At 44.0% G+C, this 25,987-nt stretch overlaps 1 protein-coding gene and 1 long non-coding RNA gene across 2 annotated transcripts in view; one reads left to right on the top strand and one right to left on the bottom strand.

Annotated features, from left to right (window-relative positions):
* Positions 1-12,826, top strand: part of Wif1 (WNT inhibitory factor 1) — a 63,895-nt gene extending 51,069 nt beyond the window's left edge. Inside the window, exons 7-10 of the mRNA XM_059245361.1 lie at positions 3,608-3,703; positions 8,460-8,555; positions 9,125-9,220; positions 11,964-12,826. Of these exons, the coding sequence (XP_059101344.1) occupies positions 3,608-3,703; positions 8,460-8,555; positions 9,125-9,220; positions 11,964-12,085 (410 nt within the window). The 3' untranslated portion in view covers positions 12,086-12,826. The remainder of the gene's footprint in view (positions 1-3,607; positions 3,704-8,459; positions 8,556-9,124; positions 9,221-11,963) is intronic.
* LOC131894983 (uncharacterized) overlaps positions 7,204-25,987 on the bottom strand; it is a 28,428-nt gene continuing 9,644 nt past the window's right edge. The window contains exon 3 of the long non-coding RNA XR_009375068.1: positions 7,204-7,484. This is a non-coding gene — a long non-coding RNA (uncharacterized LOC131894983). The remainder of the gene's footprint in view (positions 7,485-25,987) is intronic.

The following is a 25,987-nucleotide window of genomic DNA, read 5'->3' as shown; positions in this document are numbered from 1 at the left end:
CTGCTCCTAAGAGGTCACCATATTGATACTCAATTTAATACAGACAGCTGACAGGCATAGTGTGATACAGCATAGAACTCCTGGACTCAAGAGATCCTCCTGTCCCCAAAGTGGCTGAAATGGCAGGCACACACCACCGCCCTGGCTGTTGTGGTATATATAATATATATATTATTACATATATATTACATATATATATACATATATATATATATGCACTGCAGTGTCACAAATACTTCAGAGTTATGAAGGAAAAATGTACATTTGTAATCCAGTGTATTTTATATTCCATAACATTCTGTCTATCAGATGAAAGATTTTCTTCCATGTTATACTCTAATAATTTCTTAAAAACTCATTTGGAAAAATCTGTTGAAACTTCATTTGGTCTCTCTGGAGACCTGGGAACATAAAACATTAATTTTTACTGGCTCAACAAAAGATTCTTTTATTATCCACGAAGGAAAATGGAGCTGCTGAAATATGGTTTAATTTACTGGTGCGGAGCTAGACTTTAGCACTACATTTTGGATCACACTTTAAAGAGTCACGTCCATCGGCCACATGGGGACATCTGCCACAAACTTTAGGAAATGACTAGTTAAGCCCTGGCCAATCTACACTCAGCCACAGTGACATTGAGTTAGCCTCTCTGGTTCACGGCAAAACCAAATTTGTGTTAGTTCGCTTTCTGTTGCGATAACAAAATGCCTGAGACTCAGGGTTTACAAAAAAAAAAAAAAGTGAGGCCAGTTAAGCTCACAGTCCTGGAGTTTCAGTGCGACCATCTGTCTGGCTCTGGTGAGGGCCTCAGGTTACACCACACCATGGAAGTCCGCATCATGGTGGGAACAGCTGCTAGAAGGAGAGATTTCATGGCAAGGCACATCCAGAGACCTTCGAGAGCTGGGCAGCCCTGTAAGAACGACCGAGGTGGACAAGCCCAGTGAGCAAACCGTGTTCCATTAGATCCCACTTCTGAATGGTCCCACCTCTTCTCCACACCGTGCTCTGGTGACCAAGCTTAGAGCACACGAACCATTAGCCAAACCATGACAGAAATGTTGACCACCTTGGTCAGGATGGCAAAAGTAGTTTGAAAGTCCCAAGAATAAGGACAGATTACTCGAGTGTTGTCCTAGTCAGGGTTACTGCTGCTGTGCTGAAACACCATAACCAAAAGAAAACTGGCTTACACTTCCGTTATCATGTCATTGTCAGAGGAAGTCGGGCCAGGAACTCAAGCAGGAGCTGATGGAGAGGCCACGGAGGGGTGCTGCTTACTGGCTTGCTCCTCATGGCTTCCTCAGCCTGTTTTCCTATAGAACCCAGGACCACCAGCCCAGGGATGGCCCCACCTACAATGGGCTGGGCCCTCCTCTATTAATCACTAATGAAGAAAATGCCCTACAACTGGATCTCATGGAGATATTTTCTCAACTGAGGCGGCCTTCTTTCAATTGACTCTAGCTTGTGTCAAGTTGACATAAAACTAGCCAGGACAGATGTGTGGGATCAGTGCTTGTAATTCCTCATCCTGGTGGCTGAGACAGGAGAATCATGAATTAAAAACCAGCAAGGGCTACACAGCTGTATGTTAACTCAAGAAGAAGGGGGATAGGGGTGGGCAATCAAATTGTAATATAGCCAAATTTAACAAGTTCTGTTTCAAGTGTGCTGTCAGGCCCATTGCCCTTCACAAATCAGTGAACAGCAGGGTGGTGGGGGAGATGCTGTGGAATAACCCTTTTGTACACTGTAAAGATTTGTCACTCAAATTGGTTTAATAAAACACCAAATGGCCAGTAGCCACACAGGAAGTATGTGTGGGGCATACCAAACTAAGAATGCTGGGAAGAAGAAGGGCAGAATCAGGAGTCATTAGCCAGCCACAGAGGAAGCAAGACAAGAATATCATATTGAGAAAAGGTACCAAGCCACATGGCTAAACATCGATAAGAATTATGGGTCAATTTCAGTGTAAGAGCTAGTCAGTAATAAGCCTGAGCTATTGGCCAATTAATCTAGGCCTCTGTGTGGTAATTTTGGAAGCAGCTGCTGGGTATTTGGGAATTGCTGGTGGGGCAGAGACTTCTGCCTACAGGGAGGGGCATGGGCCAAGTGAACATTGGTCCTAATGTTCTCTCACCCCCGTCCTATTCCGGGAAGACATATGGACAAGTGGTGGTGGGCGGGGTGGGGGGACGGGGACACGGACAGGACTCACACATAAAAACAACTCAGCCCTAACAACACTCTCTCCAAATGGCAAAGAGAGGGCCTACAGGGCTGGATTTCCTACAGTCTAAATCCTGTACCAGAATGGGACTGTGTGTTCATTTCTGCATCAAGATGCTCAATGCACTGTTGTCTTCAGCTGGGAAGCGTTTGTGATTTTTGAATGCTCTTTAATGCATTTAAGAAGCCCGGGGTTTGCAGAACGTTCTAACTGAACTTGTCTTCCCCAAAGCGCACACACTTTAAATTTTCTGACTTTCACACTGGAAGTCTTTAGTCATCTGTTTTACATGACTCAAGAATGAAACCAGGACACATGACTGAAATTTATTTAAGCTCTCATCTTTAGGTTTTGACTTTGCTTTTGTTTGTTTGTTGTTTGTTTTGAGGCAGGGTTCCAGATAGCCACATACCCCAGGCTGGCCTCAAACTCACTATGTAGCCATAAATGACAGTGACTTCGCCCTGTCTCTGCTTCCCTGGATTCTGGGACCGCAAACGTGTGCTTCTACCCCCAGCCCAAACCCTCATTTTAATCTTCCTTACTGAATGAGCCAAGCTGCCTCCTGTCCAGCATTTCCTCCTTCCTATTCCCATTTCTCTGTTCTCCACTTCAAATGCCAAAGATCAGTGAAATTCAAGACACGGACACCAAGAGGGAGGGACTCGGGATGGGTTACAGCACGTTTATCCCCCCAGGGGTGTAATTGGATTTTCACTGTCTCGAAAACCCCCCCCCCCCCCCCCCCCCCGCACACACACTTCACCTCTCAGGCTCAGTCATGGCTCCTCCCCATCCTTGGGACCTCACAGGGTCCACAGCCTGTCTCTCGGAGTGCAATTACTGGAGTCTTTCTCCAACTGCTATGACAGTCCCTTTTTAAATCCCGTTCCTCCGTTCGTCTGAGAGTCCCTTCCTCCTTGTTGGACCCTGACACTCTTGACACTGCTCTTCTCTTTATCTAACCCAAATAAGTTTTCTCCCTTTATCTCCCAAACTTGATGCTTTCAAAAAGTACCTTCTTGGATTTGCGGATTCTTCTTTTTAGCACATAAATTTTTATTTAAAAAGACTTTTATTTCATACCTATTATATCTTTTTCACTGGTAATGAATACAATGTGTGATACCTTATTCTCTCTTATATTCTGAAACGGAGTTTTTGTGATTTGACTGTAATTCTAGTTTGAATCGGTTATTTCAAATAATGGGGTGTTTGGTTATAACTTTTCTCTTAACCGTAAAGTGGTTTATTATGTAGATGAGATTGCATTAGACGCATGCTGGAGAAATAGCACTCACTCTAAGTGAAATTCTTGCTAGGCTTAACTTCCTGTCTAATGACGCCCTCTGTCATTCATTCTAACAGCAAACTGCTCAACTACATGCTTTAATGGCGGTACCTGCTTTTACCCAGGCAAATGCATTTGCCCTCCAGGACTCGAGGGAGAGCAGTGTGAAATGAGTGAGTACGGACCTCAGCATTCTTTCGGGCTTGGGGGCAAGGGACCTGAAAGACTGTCTCATGCTTCTTTTTGCCACTGAGAAATCTGAAGCCTAGATAGGATGGAGACCTTGTGTGAAACCTTAGGCCAGTGTTTTCCTAGATTCCTCTACTGCTTCCTTTGTCTAAAAGTAAGGCTAAGAAAGACAGCGCCATACCCCATAAGCACAGAGTGTTTTCTTCCCCTAATCATTACTAATATCCTAGGACAGACTGACCCATCTAAGAGAAAAGGATAGAAGAGGAGGTAAACAGTGTACAGTAATTAAAACAACACCACAGCCACCTAAGGGACTTCCAGGGATATATTATATAAAAGGAGGCAGACACACAAAAGGGGTCTCCCCACGAGTCCGCAGTCTTCCAGTTCAAGAGGCAAACCCAAATGGATGAAGTGGAAACTGGAGTTGCTGTTGGGGGGCCAAGAGGAACTTTATGGGGTGCTGGGAATCCCCATGTCTTCTACAGCAGTGTTACATGAGTGCTCAGATTAAAAAAACAAAAACAAAAACAGCTGAGCTGTGAACTTAAAACGGACACCCGCTTGCCCACACTGAGTTGTCTATCGTGCGTCAATACAAAAAGCCGAAGAGTGGTCCCAGCCCCGCCACCTACCAGCTGCCTGGCGCCCAGATCTCTCTTTGAAACTCAGCAATGAGCCAATTCAGTCTAAGCTGCACTATGGCCCAGAAGACAGCCAGCATGGAGGCGCCTGTCCAGGCAGGAGCCCAACCTGTCAGGTGTGTCTGTCAAGGGGTCCGCTTCTGCCTTTTGGAGGTGTGTGTCGAGGGCAGTCCTTCCCAGCTGTCCGTCTCTAAAGCCCCGCTCTGCTCGGTGCCGTCACTGTTCCCAAAGCTGAGGTGGATTCCAAATTGAATAATGCTAAGTTCCTATTTTAACTTTCAACCTCTAATTTATTTGTGGGTTTTTGTACTTTAATGAGTAGTCGATGAAGTAACTGTTTTTTATAGAGTTCAAATGGACTAGCTCTGAAGTTTCCATAGAACATGTAATTAATTGTCAGGATGTGGTTTCTGTTCTTATTAATTACTCTTTCCTGATAAAGACATCTTGAGCTAACCCCCCTCAATTTTCTCCCCGTGCTCAGCCCCAGACATTGCATACTTTGTTTACGAGTCTTTGTTCGTGGGTTCATTTCATGTAAGGATGCCTTTTCATGCCTTTGTGTTTATGAACTTTCCTCTGGCAAAGGTGCTCTCTCTCTCTCCCTCCCTCCCTTCCTTTCCTCCCCCCACCTTCTCTCTCTTCTGTTTTTTTTTTTTTTTTAATTCTAACTGGACCAAAAATGTAGGGTTTTGAAACTCATCATAGATTCAGCCACAGGTTTTATTCAAATTCCTTTAGAAAACTTCCTGTTTTCTGTGAAAGGGAACACTACCAGAAAGTGGGGAGCGGGGAGCAGACATAGGTCTGGAGTTGAAGTTTCTCTGAGTGCACAGACAGAAGGCAGAGCTGAACCATTTGTTCTTTATTTTTAGTGAATGTCTAATTCGCATACCATAAGATTCTGCATTTTACATGTATCATCCTGCATATCCACAAGTTATGATCTGATTTCAGAACAAATTATGACCACCCTAAATAACAGTTTATACGTGTATTTATTAGAAATGTCTCCCAAGTCCCCACATAATCCCAGGGCCTGACAACCTTCAATCTACCCTCTTTCTCTCTAGCTTTCCCTATCCTAAACACCTCATATAAATGGAGTCATACAAGAGTTAGCGTTTTGTGCCCAGCTTCTTCCCTTCAAGGCCATTGTTTTCAAGGACTGCACATGGTGCAGAATGCCAGTCCATCACTCCTTTCTATTGCTGAGTAACATCCAGCTGTGTGGGTAGAATTCATTTGTTTATTCGCTTATCAGTTGAGGAATATTTGAATTGTTCTCACGCTGGAAAAGAAAGTTAGACGGTCGGAGAAAATAATCAAAAAACCACTCAACATTCCAGGGCCCACACATGGCGGGTGTCAGCCCTTGAACACCTCTGTACAGCGCTTTCCTCTTGTCTGTGAAATAGAGTTACGGCATGAAGTGATCCCACAGTCTCACAGGTGGAGGACGCTGGGTGTCTTCACTCCGTGGTAGATGCCTTATGGTCTGGTATTGTTCTCACAAGGACTCCTCCATGGGTTACACGAAAACACTGTTTAAACTTAGTGAAATCTTCCTCAGGTAACACGTCACATCTACAAATAGGTTGACTCCTTGGGGTCTCAGTAGACCTGTTTCCAATCAATATAACATGGTGGCAAAGTATTCTCAGGCAAAAGAAGTCAGTATTAAAATGTTTTGGGTATTCTGAATACTAAAACAGTCAGATGGTGCTATCTGATACTATGGTCATTGAACTAGCTGTGGCCAACCAGCCCCCTGCAATCTCATTCTGCTGGGTAAGAACCTGGAGAGACCTTCCTGTCCTCCCCCTGTGGTCTTTCTATTCTCCTTCTCAACTGAGATGAACCTAAGAGTCTTCATTTCTCTCTTACCAAGAACATGACGGGACTGATAGAATCAGGGGGAGAACTCTCTACCAGTTAGATTGCATTGTTCTCCATCACCAAGTTCATCCCCCACCCTCACCGCCCCCATGGAGCACAGAGCTCACCAACTCTTCACACAGAGAAGCAGTGTATCTCTTCCACTGAGTAATGGTCATCCCACATGGAGCTGTCTTGATCCAGCTGCGCTGGGGTCACATGCTTCTTTGGAAGTTTGGAGTTAGAGCCTTTCCTGCAAATGGTGTTCTTCAGAAAAACGGGACTCTTTGGGACTTTTAGTGGTCAATAAACCGGTGGTCTTTGAGACTGGGAATGAAAGGTCGTCTTTGAGACTGAGAATGTAGCTTCACTGGGACAAGAGTACTTGTGTAACATGCACAAGGCCTGTGTTTGATCCCCAGTACTGAATAAAACTGTCTATGATGGTGCACACCTTTGAGCCAGCACTGGGAATATGGGGGTAAAAGGATCAAAAAGAAGTTCAAGGCCATCCTTAGCTACATGGTGAATTGAATTGGAGCCCAGCCAGGCCACATGAGACTCTGTCTCAAGAAAGAGAGGGGTGGGCTTTAGGGGGGAAAAAAGCCAAATTCTAGTCTATCTCAGAGCCCTTAGCCTTCCAACACTGTTGTGTGTATACTGTCTTCATGACTAAATGTGGCTTTGTCCAATTTGTAAACAAATAAAATTCTTTGGGGTGAGTAAAAAGTAAAAACTAAAGTGTTTGTAGCAAAACAATTTTCACATGGAATTCAATTCTTTTGTTAAAAACAGTGCTTATTAGTAAAGAGCATTATAGTTTGCTTTGTTTCAAGCTTTCTTTGGTCATTAAAAAAATCAGTGAGTGAAAGGTGAGTTTGTTAATGCTAATGATTTTATTAGTAAAATAAAATAAAATAAAATAAAAGGACAAGAACAAAAGCCCAAACTGGGTCACCACTGAAGTCTCGTGGCCGCTGGCTGTCTTTGGGACATCATCATGCACTCAGCAGGATGTAGCTTCAGTTTTGGGTTAACAGCCCCTTATCAGTTCCTTCTAAGAAGTCCTTTAAATAGAAAATTCTAGATTGTAGAGGAAAATAAACACTTTTAGCATAAGAAAGGAGAACATGGTTGCATAGTTCTTCCATCTCTGGTCCCAATAAGAGAGGAGAACACTGTTGCAAAGTTCTTGCATCTCTGGTCCTGTTCCGGTTCTAAAATTCTAGGGTTCGAAGCTCTGTGAAAACATTAGCAATGTTGATTCGATGCAGAGTTAACAGGGAGAAGGGTGCATCCTTAGGCTCTCAGACAGTCCAGAAAAATTGGTAGCTATGGCAACAGGGACCAGCCCCTCACTCCACCCCTTTCTATAGCAACCTGTCCCCTCATCTGACCTGTTCCAGCCATGCTCCTCCCACCCAGGGGCATCTCCGAGTCCTTCTGCATTACATGCTGCCATTCCACCATGGTAGTGAGAAGATATCCTCTCCAAAGGACAATAAACCAGCAGGCGTCAGATGCCACTAAACAAATGCTCCCCTCTGTTCTCTCCAGCCAACTCTCATGTGCTTCTGATCTAATCCTTGGGCGGCCGGACCGGCAGGACAGGGTCCAGTTACCCATCGTGGTGACTGACCCACAAGCACGCTTCATGTTGTCTTTTCCTTCCTTCTCTGCTGCACTCTGGTCATGCCCCTGTTCCCGTCTCCAAGGTCCCCTTCTGCCGGTTAAGCTACCGAAATGCAAGCTTGCTTTCTGAAAGACGATGCCAGACTCAGGCTGTCATCAGGTGTGGGTACAGACAGACTTACTTCCAGAAAAAGGGGTATGCAAAAACCAGGAGGTGTAGAAAAGCTCATGTAGTAAGTCAGTCATGTATGGAGCTCCAGAACAATGTGTATGAAACAAGCATGCAGGAGCCAGGTTAGTTTGCATTTCCTATTTTTTGTGCATTTGGCAGCATATTCATTATGGGAAAAAAGAGGCATTATATATAACACAATGTGATATAATATAATTCATATAATACATAATATAATACAGATAATCATATCAACATATTAGCTTGTCTCCAAAACAAAGACAGTATTAAAGCCAGAAGGGACCTAAAATAGATGGAAATGACTGCCGTTTCAAAGCATTGTTACTCCTTTGAAAGATGTAATTACTGTTGAACAAAGCCCTTCCTTACTCAATTTCCTCTCTACTGCAGGCAAATGCCCACAACCCTGCCGAAATGGAGGTAAATGCATTGGTAAAAGCAAATGTAAGTGTCCCAAAGGTTACCAAGGAGACCTCTGTTCTAAGCGTAAGTACCATACACGGTGGCGGTACGGGTGCAGGGTAATCGCATTCAGTGTCTTCTCCGGATATAACATCCATTCCTGCTGCGTGTTGTCTGGACATCAGGGTTGACATTCCCCCCCCCCCCCCCGATGTATATGCTTCCTTTAATTAGACCACAGGTGGGGAGCCCTGCATATAAAATATTTATGCCCAAACTGAAATCTTTCATTTTTTTTAAATTTTGTTTGTTTTATCTATTAGGGATTTCTTGAAAGGAATAATCTCCCACCATCCAGTAGCTTCAAAACTCTCACTGAGAGTCTTTGTGTATGAGAAACAGGATGCTTAGTAGAAAGATCATTCCTAAGGACTTTTTTTTTTTTTTGCCAACTTTGAAGCTGACTTTTGGCTAGAAAGTGACTTAGACAAAAAAGAAAAAAAAAAAAAAAGAAAGAAAAACCAAGACCCAATAACAGAAGCCAAAACTAACACATTCTAAAGAACTGAAGGAAAAGTAACTACATAGCTGTGTTTAAAAGAAAGAAACAGGGAAATCAAGGAAGCAATAGCTTTGCTCTGCTCTGATTCCAGCCGTCTGCGAGCCTGGCTGCGGCGCTCACGGGACCTGCCACGAACCCAACAAATGCCAATGTCAAGAAGGTTGGCATGGGAGGCACTGTAATAAAAGTGAGTAGAGGCCACCTAGGGAGCGGGCTCTTCGGGTGACCTGTACCTCAGCCCTGCCTGCTCTGTCATTAGCGACCATTTCTCGGCCCCCTGCCCATCTCCTCTTTCAACTTCAAAGCCAGCTAAGCTATAGAAGAGAAGAAGGCATGGAAAATGCCACCAGATCTGTAAAACATCACAAATATTCTCCAGTCAAATTAATAATTCAGGCTGGTTCAGTGATTTGGTGTATTGAGGGAAGAAACTGATTAGCTAAAGTTCTTCCCTCCTTCCCTCCTTCCCTCCTTCCCTCCTTCCCTCCTTCCCTCCTTCCCTCCTTCCTTCCTTCTTTCCTTCCTTCCTTCCTTCCTTTAACTGTAGTCCTGGGGATCCAACCCCACCACGAGCCTCGCTAGGCAAGTGTGCTGGGCTCTAAGCTACAGTCTGCCCTCAAGACATTAAATGAACATCAGTACCTATTGCCCTCTGGTTTCAGAAATCAAGCTTTATCAATTTATATATCATGCGTAACACATTTTATTTTTTGAGATCTTTGGGTGGCATTCAATATAATGTTTAGATGAGTTATCTTGGAGGAAAGGACAGGCCCACGGAAGCCCTCCCTGGGAAAACATTCTAATGTATTTGTGTCTTTTCGATTTACTGACTCCCTCAAATGAACTAGTGATGTAGATAAACCACAGGACTATTTTATGTATGAAATGACGCTTGATAGATCCAACCATTCTGCACTGACTGCTGTCCCTCCCCTGTGCTAAGCAGGAATCCAGGCATTGGGGCTCCATGAACAAATAGAAGGAAAAGACCTTGTGGGGAACAGGGTCCAGGATGGGGGGAGGGCCAATCAACAAACAAACAAAATGGCAGCATTTTAGTCTATCTGGCACCCAGAACAGTCTCCTGTGCACACATCTACCACTGCCTACCTTGCTTTAAGGAAAAGGAAATTTGGGTGGTGAAACACTTCTACAACCAATTATCTCCATCCTGTTGCACCTCTAGAATAACAAGCTACGAATCTGAATACGTTGCTTTCAAATCCAATATTTTTCTAGATCAGTCTTCAGAGGGTGGTGCATGCAACCCAGTGAGCATGCCCAGTGAGCTGGGTACAAAGGTACTATCGCCCATCCAAAAATGAAAGCCCGTTAGGAGCCTTCCTGTCACAGAGCTATGAGGAGACCACCATGTGGCACTCCAAGCGGAGACCACACTGGTTCATCCGCCATCAGCATCTCTTTCAGAGCAAGGCATTGCACCAGAGCAGGGTGCCCTGGTGTGTCAATGGCAACCCCGCTCTGGAGCAGCTTCCCAGCTCTTATGTACATCAACTGAGGAGAATCGAGCTGAAAGGATGGGGTTTATTTTGACTAGAGGGAGGTAACAGGGAAGCTCTGAGTCACAGAGTTCTGGTAAAGAGCAGATTCCCAGTGGGGTGGCATGTTGGGAGGTCCTAGGCACCCGGGCATCATGGAGGGGAGGAGGGTCCTGGAGACAGACCAACTCTGTGTCTGCTTAGGCTCTCCCACCCTAGCAGGGAGGTTGGGCTTCATGGGTGGCAAGCCAGGCAGGCAGCACGGGAGGGATTTCTTCCAGGGCATTGTTAGCTCGTGTTTTGACCGTTCCGAGAGCTAGTAGTCTACATCCCGACAAGTCAAAGCAACACATTCAGCAAAGAGGCTCTGTTCTCAATAGCTGTGGAACAGCATGCTTGCATTTAAAAACCACAAGGAACATATGAAATGTTGAATTTGATTGACTCTGATGCACAGGAAGACGGAGACAGATTTTTTTTTTTTTTAAAGATGTAATTGCTGTCTTGGATCCATTTAAGGAAAGCAAAAAAAAAAAAAAAAAAATGAGCCAGTGTCCCCAGCACCTCCAGAAATTCACGAATGGAAAAAAAGGAGGCACACGTTTCATAAACAGAGTTGGAGATGGATGGATGATCACTTGGAGCAAAATTTACAAATCCTACCAATAGGAGTCAGCTCAAATCATAGCTCTTCTTTACCATACAGAGCAAGGTCCTAATTCCAATAGAACGCTATGTTGTATGAGCAGGATAAACTTCATCCAGGGGTCTGAATAAAGACTGTAAGCTGTTATGCTGAACTGCTTTAACATAAGTGAGGCTGGTCTGGTAATGGATTGAAAAGAATCCGTCACCAAATCCTCAACAGGAGCACTGGAGACCTTGGTGTAGGACCAGCCCTTCCATTCGGTCATCTTAACAGTAGGACTGGGCAAAGTTCACTCGGTAGAGTGCATGCCTAGCACACGCAGAGCCCTGGGTTTGAGTCCCAGCACTGAATAATCCTGGCCTGGTGAGGTGCATCTGTCATCCCCAGCTCTCAGGAGATGGAGGAATAATGATCAAGAGTTCAAAGTCAAGCTGGTTTACAAGAGACTGTCCAAAGAGAGAGAGACAGAGAGAGAGAGAGAGAGAGAGAGAGAGAGAGAGAGAGAGAGAGAGAGAGAGAGAGACTTCCTACACAGCCAAAATACATAGTGAGTGGCAAGTCCAATGGAAAACAGATCTAGCGGAGTAAGTCAAAATGGGTTTTTAGTAAACAGAGACTCGAACCTGTCACTCGCCATTATTCAGCGAGCCCTGTGTGGTCACCACAGTCTCACTCAGGGTTAAAAAAAGGGAAAATGGTTCCCTTCGAATGGTTAACGAAGAATCTGAAGGGCCCTTTCTTGGAGTTTCTTTTCTTCTAAGCTGTGAATAATTTTGCAGGGTACGGAGCCAGCCCCATGCATGCCCCGAGGTCAGCAGGCGCCAGGCAGGAGCAGCGAACGCCCTCACTTAAAAAGGCCGAGGCGCGGCGGGATCCACCTGAATCCAATTACATCTGGTGAACTCCACCAGCTGAAACGGTTCGAGTTACACCAAGTTCATAGCCTTTGTTAACCTTTCATGTGTTGAATGTTCAAATGATGTTCATTACACTTTAGAATACTGGCCTGAACTTTATTAGCTTCGTTATAAATCACTGGGCTGATATTTACTCTTCCTTTTGGGTTTTCTAAGTATGTCTAGCATGATGGTATAGATTTTTCCTCTTTCAGTCCTTCGGAACGGATCTTGCGTCAGTTGGTCAGGTTAAAAATTTGTCTTTTTGGTGTGTAGTTGGCAGATATTTGCAAAACTCCAACACATTTGTGGTATTAGGGTGGGGGAGATTAGAGGCTAAACTGAGTATGATACATAAATCACAAGGGTTTAGATAAAGCAGTTCATAGTGTTGAAGCTACAGGGTTTCCAACTTTATTGTCAAATATCTGGACATTTGTCTAATTGATATTTCAATTGCCCTCCCTGACCTGAGGTGCATACAATATTATTTCACCCTTGCTATGATTTTAGACAGTTTAGTTTTGAGGGGGAACAAAGTCAAAAAAAAATTACACTGTGTTAGTGGCATTTAAACAATATAATATATTGTAAACACAACGAAATAAGGAATATAATGTATGAAGTCTTTTCATTGGATGGAAGCAATATAATATATTGTAAATGAAACACAGCTCTTACGTAATAAACGTTTTATAACTGTTTGTATGTATAAAAAAGGCGCTGCGTTCATTTTCTGAGTGTTGTGGGGGGGTCTTTGTGTGACTGCTAGCTTATGGAAATAAAGCTGGTTGCTATATCATGGTGCTTAGTATCATCACAAGAGAAGAGCTTGGCTTCAAATTTCCCTCCTCCCTCCTCCCTCCTCCCTCCTCCTTCCTCCCTCCTCCCTCCCAGCTCTCTCACTCTACCCCAGGGCATGTTGTCACTGCCATCAAGACTCCCACTCAGGTCGCATCTCAGCTTGTCATTTCTTTCAAGAAATCTGCTCGACCTGAGATGTACTAAGCACGTTTCCACTTGTGCGTTCTGTTTTATTAATGTTACGGAGTCGCTGAGACTGGGCGTGGATTAGGAAGTAGGGATGGCAGGCACACGGCTGCGACGTCCAAGCCTTCGTGCTACCGCCGCAGGTCACGGTGGAAGGCAGAAGGACAAAAAACGAAGACACACGAGCAAGAGGGAGCTGAACTTGTGTTCGCAACAACCACTGAGGCAGCTAACCTACTGGGCAAGAACCTTCACCGATGACTCACGAAGGGTGGGAGCCTCAGGAGGCAATCACTGCTTACCAAGTTGAGGGAGACTGGCTTTCTCTTTTTCCCCCAGGGTACTCTTGAGGAGGGAGAAGTGAGAAGTATATAGACAGAAATATAGAGGAGAGAGACAGTTAGAAACACAGGATAGCCTCGGGAGGGCCTGGGTCAAAACCTACCAGCCCCTTCTGTCTCTACTAAAGGGTTTTTAAAGGAATGCCAAGGGGTGGAGCGAAAGACCTCCCCCCAGCATGGTCAAGTGCAGACCATTCCAGACACCTAGTGACCATGCACGCGGTCGTGCCATCCCCCTGATGCAGCCCTGCTGTGTAAAGCAAGCTCAGATCTCACCAGGAAACCTTTGTGGGCTCCCACACTAAGGGCCCCCTCCCTCCGACAGTTGTGTCAGGAATTACACTTCCAACATTAGGATTTTTGGGGAATCACCGCAAGCCATAGCAATACCCCACCAGTGGGAGGCCGCTAAGGCTGGTTAAAGGCTTCAGAATTTCACAAGTGTAAAGCACCACTAATTCATCATTTAACCTACTGACCCCAAGTACCCGACGTGTTATTTTACTATCCTATAAAGCAACTATTACTGTGTCCTTTACTGTAGGTAGGAAGTCCAAGTATGGAGACAGTAAGAAATTTACCCTACGTCACCAATGACAGGCACAGAGTTTAAACTGTGCCATCTGACCCCAAGGTGAGAAGAACAGGCTACGTTCCGCCTTCCCACATGCCGCGAAACCCAAAAACCCTAGAGAGCGGCTTCCCAACACATGCTGCTCCATCCTCTTTCTCTAGGGGGGAGGGTAGGCTTTATCTCACAAATAACCTGGATCCAACCGGGTTTCTTCCTGCTAGGGAGTGGCATGGCCAGCTGTTTGGTGTAGGACATGAGGGACAGGAAAAGAAGCCAGATGACATGCAAAATTAGACTGAAGTAATCTGCACTGACCATCTGCAGCCCTTTTTAATTATGGACTCCACTAGAAATTCGTGGGTACGGTGGCTATGGACTGTTTGCCTGGTGCACATGAAGTGCTGGGCTCGGTCGTCAGCACCACAGAAAACTAGGCATGGTGGCACACATCTGTATTCTCAGCACTCAAGAACGGCGGCAAGAGAATCAGAAGTTCCAAGTCATCCTTGGGTACATAATGAAAGATGTGTTTGAGTGTGTGCAGAGGGGGACGGTAGCCTAGGAGGCCAGAATAGGGTATCAGATCCCCTGGAGCTGTGTTAGCAGGTTGTTGTGAACCATCTGACATGGGTATTGGGAACCGAACTCGGGTCTTTTACAAGAGCAGCAAGCACGCTTAACAAGTGAGCGAGTCATCTTTCTATCCTCACATACTGAGTTTGAGGCCTGTCTCTTTCTCACAGAGGGAGAGGAGGAGACTTACATGAACACCATAAAAGCCAGAAATGTTTAAAGGGCAGAAAAATATAAAAATAAAGATAAACTATAATATCCAATATCCAAGTCACAAACCCCAAATCGTTTTATATATATATGCATACATATGCATATATATGCACACACACACACACACACACACACACACACACACACACATCCCAAAGGACACACCACATAACTAGAGAAATACCTGAAATAACTTTAGAGTCAGTGACTCAAAAGAGGTTTCAGACCTAAGCAGGAGCTGGATGACCAGCTAAAGATAGGGTTCCCAATAGGGAGACACCTGAATGTCAATGTCAATGACTGTAACAGGGCACAAGAAGAATACACATGGAGCAGGAGTAAGTGTTTCCAGAGATGTTTGGTTTAAAGTTCCATTGGATCGTCTTATTGGAAATGCCTGGTAGGCACTTGGAAATACAAATACAAGTAGGTACTCAAGGCCAATGACTAGCTCATTACTAGTCATATAATAAGTGAATCATACTCATTATATATTGAACAATTTAGATAAACACATGCACACACACACACACACACACACACACTCTCACACACAGAGCAGGTCTCGAGCTGAGCCTATGGTCTAGCTCGGTGTGGTTTTATTCCCTGGTGGTTTTTAGATTCTATATGTAATCAGCGTTCTTTGATACCTATGTATGGCCTTTATAATTTAGTTGAGCATTGAGGGTTCCAGGCTACCAGGTGTATTATGAATCTTCATCCAAAAATATTCCTTTGGTTACTTTGTCAATATGTGCAGAGCCACAACACTGGAAACCAGCTTTAAAACGAAGACTGATAATTGTTACTGTATAGGATCTGAAATAATTGTTTTGGTTCATATAAAGTTACTCATACGAGAAGTAGGAAGGCAGGGAAGGAGGAGAAGGACGGTCATTGCACAAAACACCTCTATAAATATTTAAGAGTTAAAGACTAGGAAAATGGCTCAGCCAGTAAAGGCTCTTGCTAACTGACAGCCTAAGTTCAATCCCCAGAAGCCACAAGGTAGGAGGAGAGGACTTTGCTGGTTTGAATGAGAATGGCCTCCAGAGGCTCATATATTTGAATGCTTGGTTCTCAGTTGGTGGGAACTGTTTGGGAAGGATTAGGAGGTGTGGCCTCTGTTGGAGGAGGTGTGTCACTGGATGGTTTTTGAGTTTTTAAAAGCTTATGCTTGTCCCAGTGTTCTCTCTCTCTCTCTCTCTCTCTCTCTCTCTCTCTCTCTCTCTCTCTCTCTGTGTGTGTGTGTGTGATACTTGTGTATCCAATGTAAGCTCTCAGCTACTGCTCCAGCACCATGCCTGCTTGCCTGCTGCCGTGCTCCCCACCACAACGGTCATGGACTCACCCTCTGAAACTGTAAGCAAGCCCCCAATAAACTCTTTCTTCTATAAGTTGTCGTGGTGTTTCTTCACGGCAATACAACAGTGACTAAGGTAAGAACCAACCCTGTAAGTTGTCCTCTGACCTCCACATGTTTGCTAGGGGTATGAGTCCCTCCTCACTCAAAAAAAAAAAAAAAAAAAAAGGAAAAATGATGGAAAGTTAAGGCATCAAGGGGGCAAGAAACTCTGAAGAGGTCTGAAAAGACATGGACTACATGGCATGATGAAATATGGAGGGAAAATGAGGAAATAAAATGAAGTTTAGGCCACAAAATGAGACAAAGAGTGAGGCCAGTCCACAGGTAGGCATGAGCTCTTGCCTCTAAGCTGTTTCATCCACCTCCAAGAGAAAACCACAGCTGACTAGGCTGGAAGTCCCAGTGAGCACAAATACAAGGTAGAGTCATTGCTCAGACAGTAAACCGCAGAAATCATTTCCACAAAGGCAAGAGAGATTAAGGGATGCAGATCCGGGGCTGGAAAGATGGCCCTGTGTTTAGAGCACTTGCTGCTCTTGCAGAGGACCAGAGTTCAGTTCCCAGCACCCACGTCAGACACCTCACAACCACTTGTAACTCCAGTTCTAGGGGATCTAGTGCCCTCTTCTGGCTTCTGAGGGCACCAGGTATGCACATGATACACATACATAAATAAATGCATACATACATACATACATACATACATACATACATACATGCATACATACATACATACATGCAGGCAGACAGACACACCCATACAGGCGAAACAAAAATAAATATTTTTAAATGAGAGAGGAAAAGGGAGAGGGACTGTGCATGTTGTGACAAAGCTGCCTCTTGACACCCTTTGAAGGAGACACGTCCTCCTCCACGTCCACTTCCAGAGGAACTGTATGAAGAAGAGGTAAGAAAGAAGGCTTCCTTCAGGGTTCTGCGTCCCAGTCATTATCCCAAGACCACAGTCTCCAGTAAAGTCCAGCCAACCTACCCCAAGGGGAATTTACTAAGTGTTTGGGTTTTAAACACATTCCTTAATTCTTAGCACCATCACCACCACGCCGAGTGGTTTCTGTTCTTCTCAATCATACTCAGCATGCTTCTTGAGAGGAGGATTGGTAATGAGGCGTCTTCCCCGTCTCAAGTCATACCCAGTTATCCTTGTGACAGAATGGTCCTGGATATGTTGGTCTTAAGTTTTCTCTAAATGAGAGGAGAGAAAAATGTCTCCTGTGGGTTCTCATGATTCCAGTGGCTCACCTCAAGGCCTTTCATGTGTTATCCAAATTCTCTACCACTGAACTAGATCCTCAGCCATTCCCTATGGGTTCTCAGAAAAAGGCCAGAACACCATGTATTACGTGACACTCCAAATAACATGTACATAAAGCAGTCATAGGGTTCTTTCTTTTCACATCCTTCCAGAAGTCACAAGTGTTCACAATAGGGTACAATTTAGTGAGAGCATTTCTACCTTGAATGGTAACAGAAGGGTACACAGTGGAGTGAACAAGTTTTCAATTGGGCCGTGAGAGATGTCCCCTTTCAAAAGATTTTTCTGAAAGCAATAAAAAAAGAAAGAAAAAACAAGTGCCTGTCCAAAGACTCCTGTCTTTGGAGTTCTGTTGTAATAATTCCTAGGCAGTTTGTACAAGTGGTGCAAATATAAAAATTTAATAAGCACGTTGAGCAAATGTCCTCCATATAGCTCATGATTAAAAAAATAGAAACCCCATACAGGAAACTGACACCATAAAACAAAATACTCAGGTGTTCCATAAGCGTCTTATTTCTTGATTTTTAAGGACACTAATGTAAATGCCAAATGTAAATTGATTCTTCATCTGCTTACTGATTTATAATTGATAAGTATATAAAAGTTACAAATGAAAAATATTTCAATAAGCACAGGAATTTCAGCATTTCCCCTGAGCAAGATCTGCCTTCCTAATCATGTTCAGCTATTAAAATTACCTGACGTTTCTTCAAAGTCCAAACCAACTAGATACCTGAGGGTGACAAGAAAAGCTACCCAGATGTTGAGAAGCTCACAAAATCCAGCAGAGAGTCACTGAAAATGGACTCAGTTCAGAGTAAATACTCAGCTCCCTGCTCCAGGTCCATCACTGGGCTGGGTCCTGAGGCTGGACCTGATATTACGGCTGTTGGGGCGGAGACCAGAACAAGGAAGCAGAGATCTAGACAGCTATAACCCAGGAGGAAGATGAGCTACATCATTGGAGAGGTCCAAAGCAAAAGGAAACCGTGGATCTCCTTGTTCAAACAGGATGAACAGTTTCATGATGGACGCAGCAGACCACGACACAGTTAATACCGGGTCCTGCTTAGCACAGAGCCCTGTGGAGATAGACACACAGTTCATCCCAAAGGAAGCTGGCCCTATCCCCAGCAAGTTCTTAAGTCCGTGTATGGGTTGAACATTCCTCATTCAAAGATCCAAAATCTGAAATTTTTGGAGAGTCACCATGACAGCACAAGTGGAAAGACCTCACAATAGACTCCACGTGACACACCACGATCAAGGTATACAGAAAAAATTGTACAGAATTGTCTTCCAGCTGGACACAGTGTCTGTCATCCCAGGACTCAGGATCCTGTCACTAAGGAGCATAATGAGCTCAAGGCCAGCCTGGGCTATATAGTAAGATCCTGACTAAATAAATAAATAGCTTCAGGATGCATATATACATATATGTGTGTGTGTGTGTGTGTGTGTGTGCGTGTATGTATATGTATATATATATATGTATATACACACACATATATACATACACACACAAAGAAACTTTTTTTAATGTTTAGACTTGATTTTCAAACCCTAAGATCTCACATCATTTGCGCTCAAACAAACAAACAAAAATTTGTTCTTAAAGCTTGCAAGTCTGGAATACTTCTTCTGGTCCCAAGTATTTTGGGTCATTGCATTGCACCTGTCTGAGTTTGCTTCCTCTGCCTAGGCACTGGCCAGATGACTGTACCTTCAGTTTCACGGCAGACAGTAAGCACTCAGGCCTTGAGAACAGAAGACTCATTAGCCACCAAGCTAGTTACATCAATGGCCGTTGCAAACGTCTTCTGGATTAACGTCGCAAAGACCAAACACCGGAAGGAAGAGAGAGGGCAAGTTAAGGGGCCCCAACTCATCAGCTTTGGTTTTGTGTCGGTGAAAGTCTTTGAACTTTGGTTCCTGCTTAAGGAAGAAAAAGAAAACTCGTAGTTTTGAATTTACAGCTCATGGGAGGGGGAATACTTTACATAATTCTGTGAACAATCCATTATAACCAAAAACGGATCAGTTTGGACTATTCCAACTTCTGGTTGCTGTTCTCTATTAGGACACAGAAACATGGAAACCTGGCCGAACTGGGATCCCATGCCTTTTGACAGACAATGAGTTCATCCCAGCCATGGAAACTTAATTCAATGAAGAACCACATGACACTCTCCAGAAACCTCATAACAAATGTCCCCAAAGCCCCAATTAGTCTTGCCTCAAATTAAGGAAACACCCAAAACTAAAAAGAAAAAAGAAAAATGAGTTGCCCCCACCCCTCCCCACACACACTCTCTCTCTAAAGATAATTACTAGCTAAGAGTTTGAACTTGAGGCTAAGGTGGAGCATGCTTTGGAAAGACTCAGACTCCGGCTCTTTGGACACAAGGCCACCATGAGCGTCTTTGTCCACTGGGCACCCTCTTGAACAGTGAACCCTGGGCTCACGTTGAAGGAACCGAACTGCCAGTGTTCCGCTAGAATTCCAAAGCTGCGTTGCTTTTGGTCATTTAGATATTCTGCCCTGGCTTGTTTATTTGGCTTACATACTGCCTTTCTCCTAAACCAAAACCAGACTCAAGGAACAGCTCCAGAGCATCAGGCTGAGGTGAGCCATCCTGGCTCCACATGTAAGCCACCCTCGAAATCACGATGGGAACACAGGCTATTCCGTGACAACTGGCCTCCATGTAAGCGACTTTAAAATGTACCGGAGAAAATGATTGTTGACAGTTGTGCTTTTAAAAAAAACAGTAACCTTTAAAGCATATGATCAGGTTGAAACTGAAGCAAATTGGAGCTTCCCCGGCTTTTGCCACGTTATCGATTGATGATTTTACAGGGACATCAGCCAGGGCTTGGCATTCTAGCCATGTGCGTGACTTAGAGACTCCTGGCAAAATAGAGGAAGAGAAGAATTGATAAGGGGACTTTCAGCTTGCCTGTGTTATTCCAGCACAGAAGGAGCATCTTGGAACTTTAAGAGACTATGGAAATGTGGATCCACGATGCTCTGTGAGGGGGACTAAGACATCCTAAGACAAGCTAAGGGCTAGGGTTTGTTAGAGATAATGAAATAGTGTAGAAGCCGAAGATACTTATGTGGAGACGCCAAAATTCTGTTCCTCAAAATGCTAGTTTCTCAAGTGTTCATAGGAATTAGATGTAAATAGGATTCTGGGGTCAAAAATAGTATAGCAGATAAGGCTGGAGGGTGTCTATGCAGCGGCACCTTCCAGGGTAGGTATCTTATGACTCTGTGCCGTGTATCTACCGAGAGGACCGGCAGGCTGGGTTCCTAACTTATTTGATCAAAGATGCCTTTTTCTCCCCAAAAGTATTTTCCGGGAACAAAATCCCATACAGCACACCCTGGGGAGCACACCCCGAGTTGAGTAGTTTGAAGTCCCTGAGACTGAGTCGTTAGTACACTTTTTCCTCTGGTGTTTTCATTCTTAGACTGTTTGAAGCTAACTCAAAGAGAAATGAACCTTGTAATTTACAACATAAAGAAACTTCAGGTTTGAAATGTAAATCAGTTGGTTTTAGGTAATTTGCTTTTCCCCCCTATGTATTTTAAGAGAAATTGATCAGTTTATTCCAGATTTGTATAGGTAAAGGAACACTGGAAAACTAACTCTTATAAGTACTTTTTTTCTCAGACAGGGTCTCACTATGTAGCTGACTAGCCTGGAGTTTGTTATGTAGTCCAGGCTGGCCCGGAACTCACAGAAATCCACCTGCCTCTGCCTCCCAAGTGCTGAGTCTAAAGGAGTCATGCCCAGGTGTGGCTTGTAAATACTTTAAAACTTAGATTAAAATTTTTAATTTATTAATTTAATTTAAAAATTCATTTTATCCAAACAAAGATAAATAGATCCTTATAATGCATTCATTTTCAGGGCATGGTTTAGCCCTGAAACTTCTGTCAGCGTGAAAAATAGCAGAAGAAAAAAGAAAAAAAATGAAAGGAAGGAAGATTAATTTTTGGCTCGTGTTTTGAAGACAGGCTTTAGTCACGGTTGGCTAATTCCATTGCTGTGGGCCTGAAGTAAAGCTGGAATGTCATGGAGGAAGGGCATCACAGAGGAAAACAGCTCAGCTTAGGGCATCCAGGAAGGGAAGAATCGGGGTTTGGGGAGGGAGAGAGAGAGAAAGAGAGAAAGGTTCTTGAGACAAAGATACACCCTTAAAGGCATGACTCTATAATAATTTCCTAATTAGGGCACCTCCTAATGGTCCACTAATTCACTAGTGAGGTACACTCATCTACCAATAGTACTGCCATCTAGGGACCAAGCCTTCAATACAAAGCTCTCGAGCGGACACTTCATGTCCAGACCTCAACAGTGCAGAAGGAACATCCAGCCTGTAAAGAGTCCCGTGGACTCCTGACAAAACGCTTCTTTAACTCAGGAACGTGCTTCCGGAGATTTCTCCAATCCTTCATCTCCACAGGATTTTTTTAAAAGATTATTCAACTTTAAATCGAGGGTGGAAAGGTGGGCAGAGAACAAAAGGTCACCATTGAAAAAACAGTAAAGAGGATGGTGTGCCAGGAGAAAGGCGATTCTACATTCTCTCTTTCATTCTTACATTTCAGTCTGACATTCTCTCCCTGTGGGATCTTCTCCTAAAGTCTCAGAGAGGTATACCTTAAGCTAGATCATGTCCCCCTGGCTGGGCTTTGTCTGTCTGTAACAGTTCCCTCCCAAGCACTAAAGAGCTGGTCACATGAGCACTCTGATGGAGATGGCAACCTTCCCTTCATATTGTTCCCAACTCTGCCCTTGAATGTGCATGTCCTTAGAGCTGGATCTTCTAACAGCAATCAGTCTTCCTTGGGGACCAGACAAGGGGTTTCTATGTTGGTGTCCAGACTTGATAGATAATAAGGAAAATATCTACTTTTAACCTTGATAAATTAAAGCTCACTAGCTGAAATCATATGGTAACAGCATAATTAATGCACTCCGCTTAACCTAAGGGTGACAAGGCTTTGCTCACAGTTCATAATACAGACAGAGTAAGTGAGCTGGAGTCCATGTCCATCAGTTCAAGAAAGACAGTTAGCAGTTGAAAGCTGTAGGGAAATGAATGAGCTAGTTGTTGAGCTCAGTCATTAGAATTTCTACAAATACAATCTCATAAATTATTTTTGAAAGTAACAACTACTCAAGGCTAATCTCTTTCCAATTATTTTACTATCTATGTCATATATATATATATATACATACATACATAGACACACATATATAGATATAGATATAGATATAGAGATGTATATATCAGTACCAGGTACCTAATTTCCTCCCAGATAGAAAGAGTCTATAGTCAAGTAATAGCAATAAAAGGCAGAAACCACAGATCCAGAGGTTGATGGTGAATGGCTGATGGGTAAATGGATGCATTTCATTACTTAGCAAGGCTAACCCTGAAGCTAGGGATTGTGTCCCTGTGACCTCTACACCCCCGCCCCGCCCCCGCCCCAGTCAGCACCATGATTTAGCTCTCAGCTCTGCTCCATCCTTTCTGCCACTTTTAGCAACTGCATTGGGTTTGTAGCAAATTACCACGACCTCGGAGCTCCAAGCACAGGCATTTCTCCTCATAGCTCTGGAGGACAGAAGTACAGATGTAGTTTCACTGAGCAGAAATCAAGGTGTTGTTACATCTGCCTGGAGGGTCTTTGGGGAGAACGTGTTCCTTTTCTCCTTCATTTTCTGGCAGCTGCCAACAGCCCTTGGCTTGTGAACCCACATTTCTCTGCTCTGTTTGCATGGTCTCTTCTCTTGTGTGTCCATGTTCAATCTCTACCTGCTTGTGTCCTCTTCTAATAATATTTATGGTGGCATTTGAGACCCACTTCAAATTCCAAGACAGCCTCTTCAAGATCTCTAATTATGTCTTTTGTCATATAGGTCCATAGTCTCAGGTTCCAAGAATCACAATAGGAACACATATTTGGAACCACCACTTAGCCCATGATAGCCCACATCCTCAGCATGCAGGAACCAATTTCGTGTTGACAGTTAGGTCTCAGGCAATATTTCTGTCATCAAGAAGCCTCCAGCCTATAGAGGGAGATAAAACTCATACTAAGATAGAATTCCTACCAAGAAGCCATTCACTAGAAAGATAAAATGATACACCACATTGGAAAACATCGTGACAATTTCTCAAAAATGTTAGACGTAGACCGACCATATGACCCGGCAATTCCACTCTTAACTGAACTTACCTTTCTGGGGAGCAGAGGAAGTCCTAAGTGAGTGACGTCTTGAGCACATGTGTATGGTTGATATGGGCATGGCCATGTTGAGAACCTAGTCTTAGACCCACAGGAAATGACGAAGGCTTCCCACCAGGGTGAGGCTCAGAGGGATGGCATAGCCATGGTCCTGTGTGGATATTGATAATGTGTGCAGAAAATGTCCACCCCAGCGTTCTTCCCACCAGGAATGTTTACAGCCTGGAGGCTTCTTCCCTACAGAGATTAGATAACTCCGCCTACTTGTTTATCTGTGTACCATAACCCCACCTCCCCGCTCAACTGGACACAACAAACACACTGTGCTCCCAGCCAGCCTCTCTGTTAGAGAACCCAGTCTTTTCTTCATCCCCTTGTGACCCCCAGTCAGGTCAAGTCCCAGGAGCCATAGAGGGCTCCGCATATGTTCACAGAAAGACTTGCACGTAAATACTCTAGCACTGTTGTTCACGATAGCCAAACAGCAGCATCAACCCAATGACCATCAACTGGTGCCTTGCCATGGGTCAGTCTCGAGACATCTCCTATGGGCATCCTCTCAGAAAAGCTGACAGACCTTTCAGAGGTTTAGAGTCCATTGCTGCCAATTGTCTGAAAGAACTTTCTAGAGTTTGAACCAATTCAGTGAACCAATTCAGCAAGCATTTGAGTGTTCCATACGAGACTCTAAAGACAACATTTTGTGTTCAGTGAATTGTCTTTTCTGATAATTTCTTATTTTTCCGGCTAAGACGGCACCAGAGACAAACTCTGGGACTTTTTCTCTCAGAGAACGACTGGTGAGATCTTCTAAAAGGGCCTTAAGACAGACTTTAGCAACTAGATACCTGCCACTAAACTGCATCTTAGCAGCGCTCCAGATTTATCTCGGATTTCGGGTCATATGTTATGACGATATGAAAGCCATCACTTAGGGGAAGTCAGATTGGAATACATGCTCTATTAATAACATCTCTTGGCCCCTAAAATGCAGAGGTAACTTCTTAATAAGGTCGATGAGGGATAGCATGACCTGTAGATGGCTGGAACACAGAATGCAGTGTCCACCAAGAGCTGTGGGAATGTGGCTGTCATTCTCTCTCTAAGTATAAAGAAAGTAAGTGGGAAGATACACAGTCAGTAATCATTTGAAAGAGCACTTCATGTCCTCAGTTAGTGTCGGGTAAAGACAAATTCAACCTACAATGAGATCCTTTTGGTTTTGGTTTTTGTTTTTTGTCATTCTGGCATAGTTCAAAATGTGACGCATGAACTGAACCCTTACACTCCCCTGAACCGCTAATGTGAATGTGAATTGATACAGCCAGTTTGAAGAGGAGTGTCACATGACCCTGAACATACTCTGTCACCCCACAACTCCTCCCAGGCAAATACCATAGAGAGGTGGGGTGTATGACGCTCCCAGAATCATACAGAAGGAAAGTGGTATTTTTGTTTAAAACAGTAATTGTCCATCTGCACAACACTGGATGATGGCAGCCATAAGCCTAAGTGACCCTTGACACACATGCCGCCATATTTGGGCTTCTCTCCTCTTTTCCTAGATCTAGGCCTTACTTAAGTCTCCATAGCACCAGAACCTCTTCTCATAAATACCAGAACCTCTTCTCAGAAATCAGATGATTGTACTGCAGTTAGGCAGTTAGGCAAGAATAGATAATCCCCATAGCAACATTCCCTGCTGGCTGAACAACCCATGATTAAAGTCCCCTCCCTGCTCGCAGCCCCCTTTGCCCCTGCCTATATATGCCATAAGAGGAAAATAAAATTTTGGAGCTTGATCGGACATCCTGTCTTGCTCTCATTCTTTGTGTCTCTTGTCCCTCTCATTCCCCAGCCCTCCCTTCAGGTCCCCATTGAAGACCCTGCCGGCTGGGGCACTGGATATATAAATAAAATATATACACGTGAGAGACTACTATGCAAGAGTAAAAATACAAAGTACTATGGAAATATTGATCAATCTTAGAAACACAGCATTATAGACAGTAAAGAAGAGTCCAAACAGTGTGTTTCCATTTTCAAAAGAGGCCAAAATTGCACCCTCCTCTATTTGGAGACACATAAAGGCTTTGAACAAAGGGGTTGGAAGCATACAAGGTGGTTTTAATCAAATCACTAATGGATCTTATTGTGACAAATATTTTACCGTCTGGGTGTATCAGTGATCAAATAATTTCAAAATGTGTTTCACCACAAATAAAGGATGATGATGTGAGATGAAGAGATCAGAGGCAAGAGGTGGAAGAAATCAGTTCACTGAAGGAGATAAGATGCCTGAACAG

The sequence above is a fragment of the Peromyscus eremicus genome, chromosome 18 (genome assembly GCF_949786415.1).
Source record: "Peromyscus eremicus chromosome 18, PerEre_H2_v1, whole genome shotgun sequence".
Lineage (NCBI taxonomy): Eukaryota > Metazoa > Chordata > Mammalia > Rodentia > Cricetidae > Peromyscus > Peromyscus eremicus.
The sequence above is the reverse complement of the archived record's forward strand: the minus strand, read 5'-3'. Positions and strand labels throughout refer to the sequence as shown.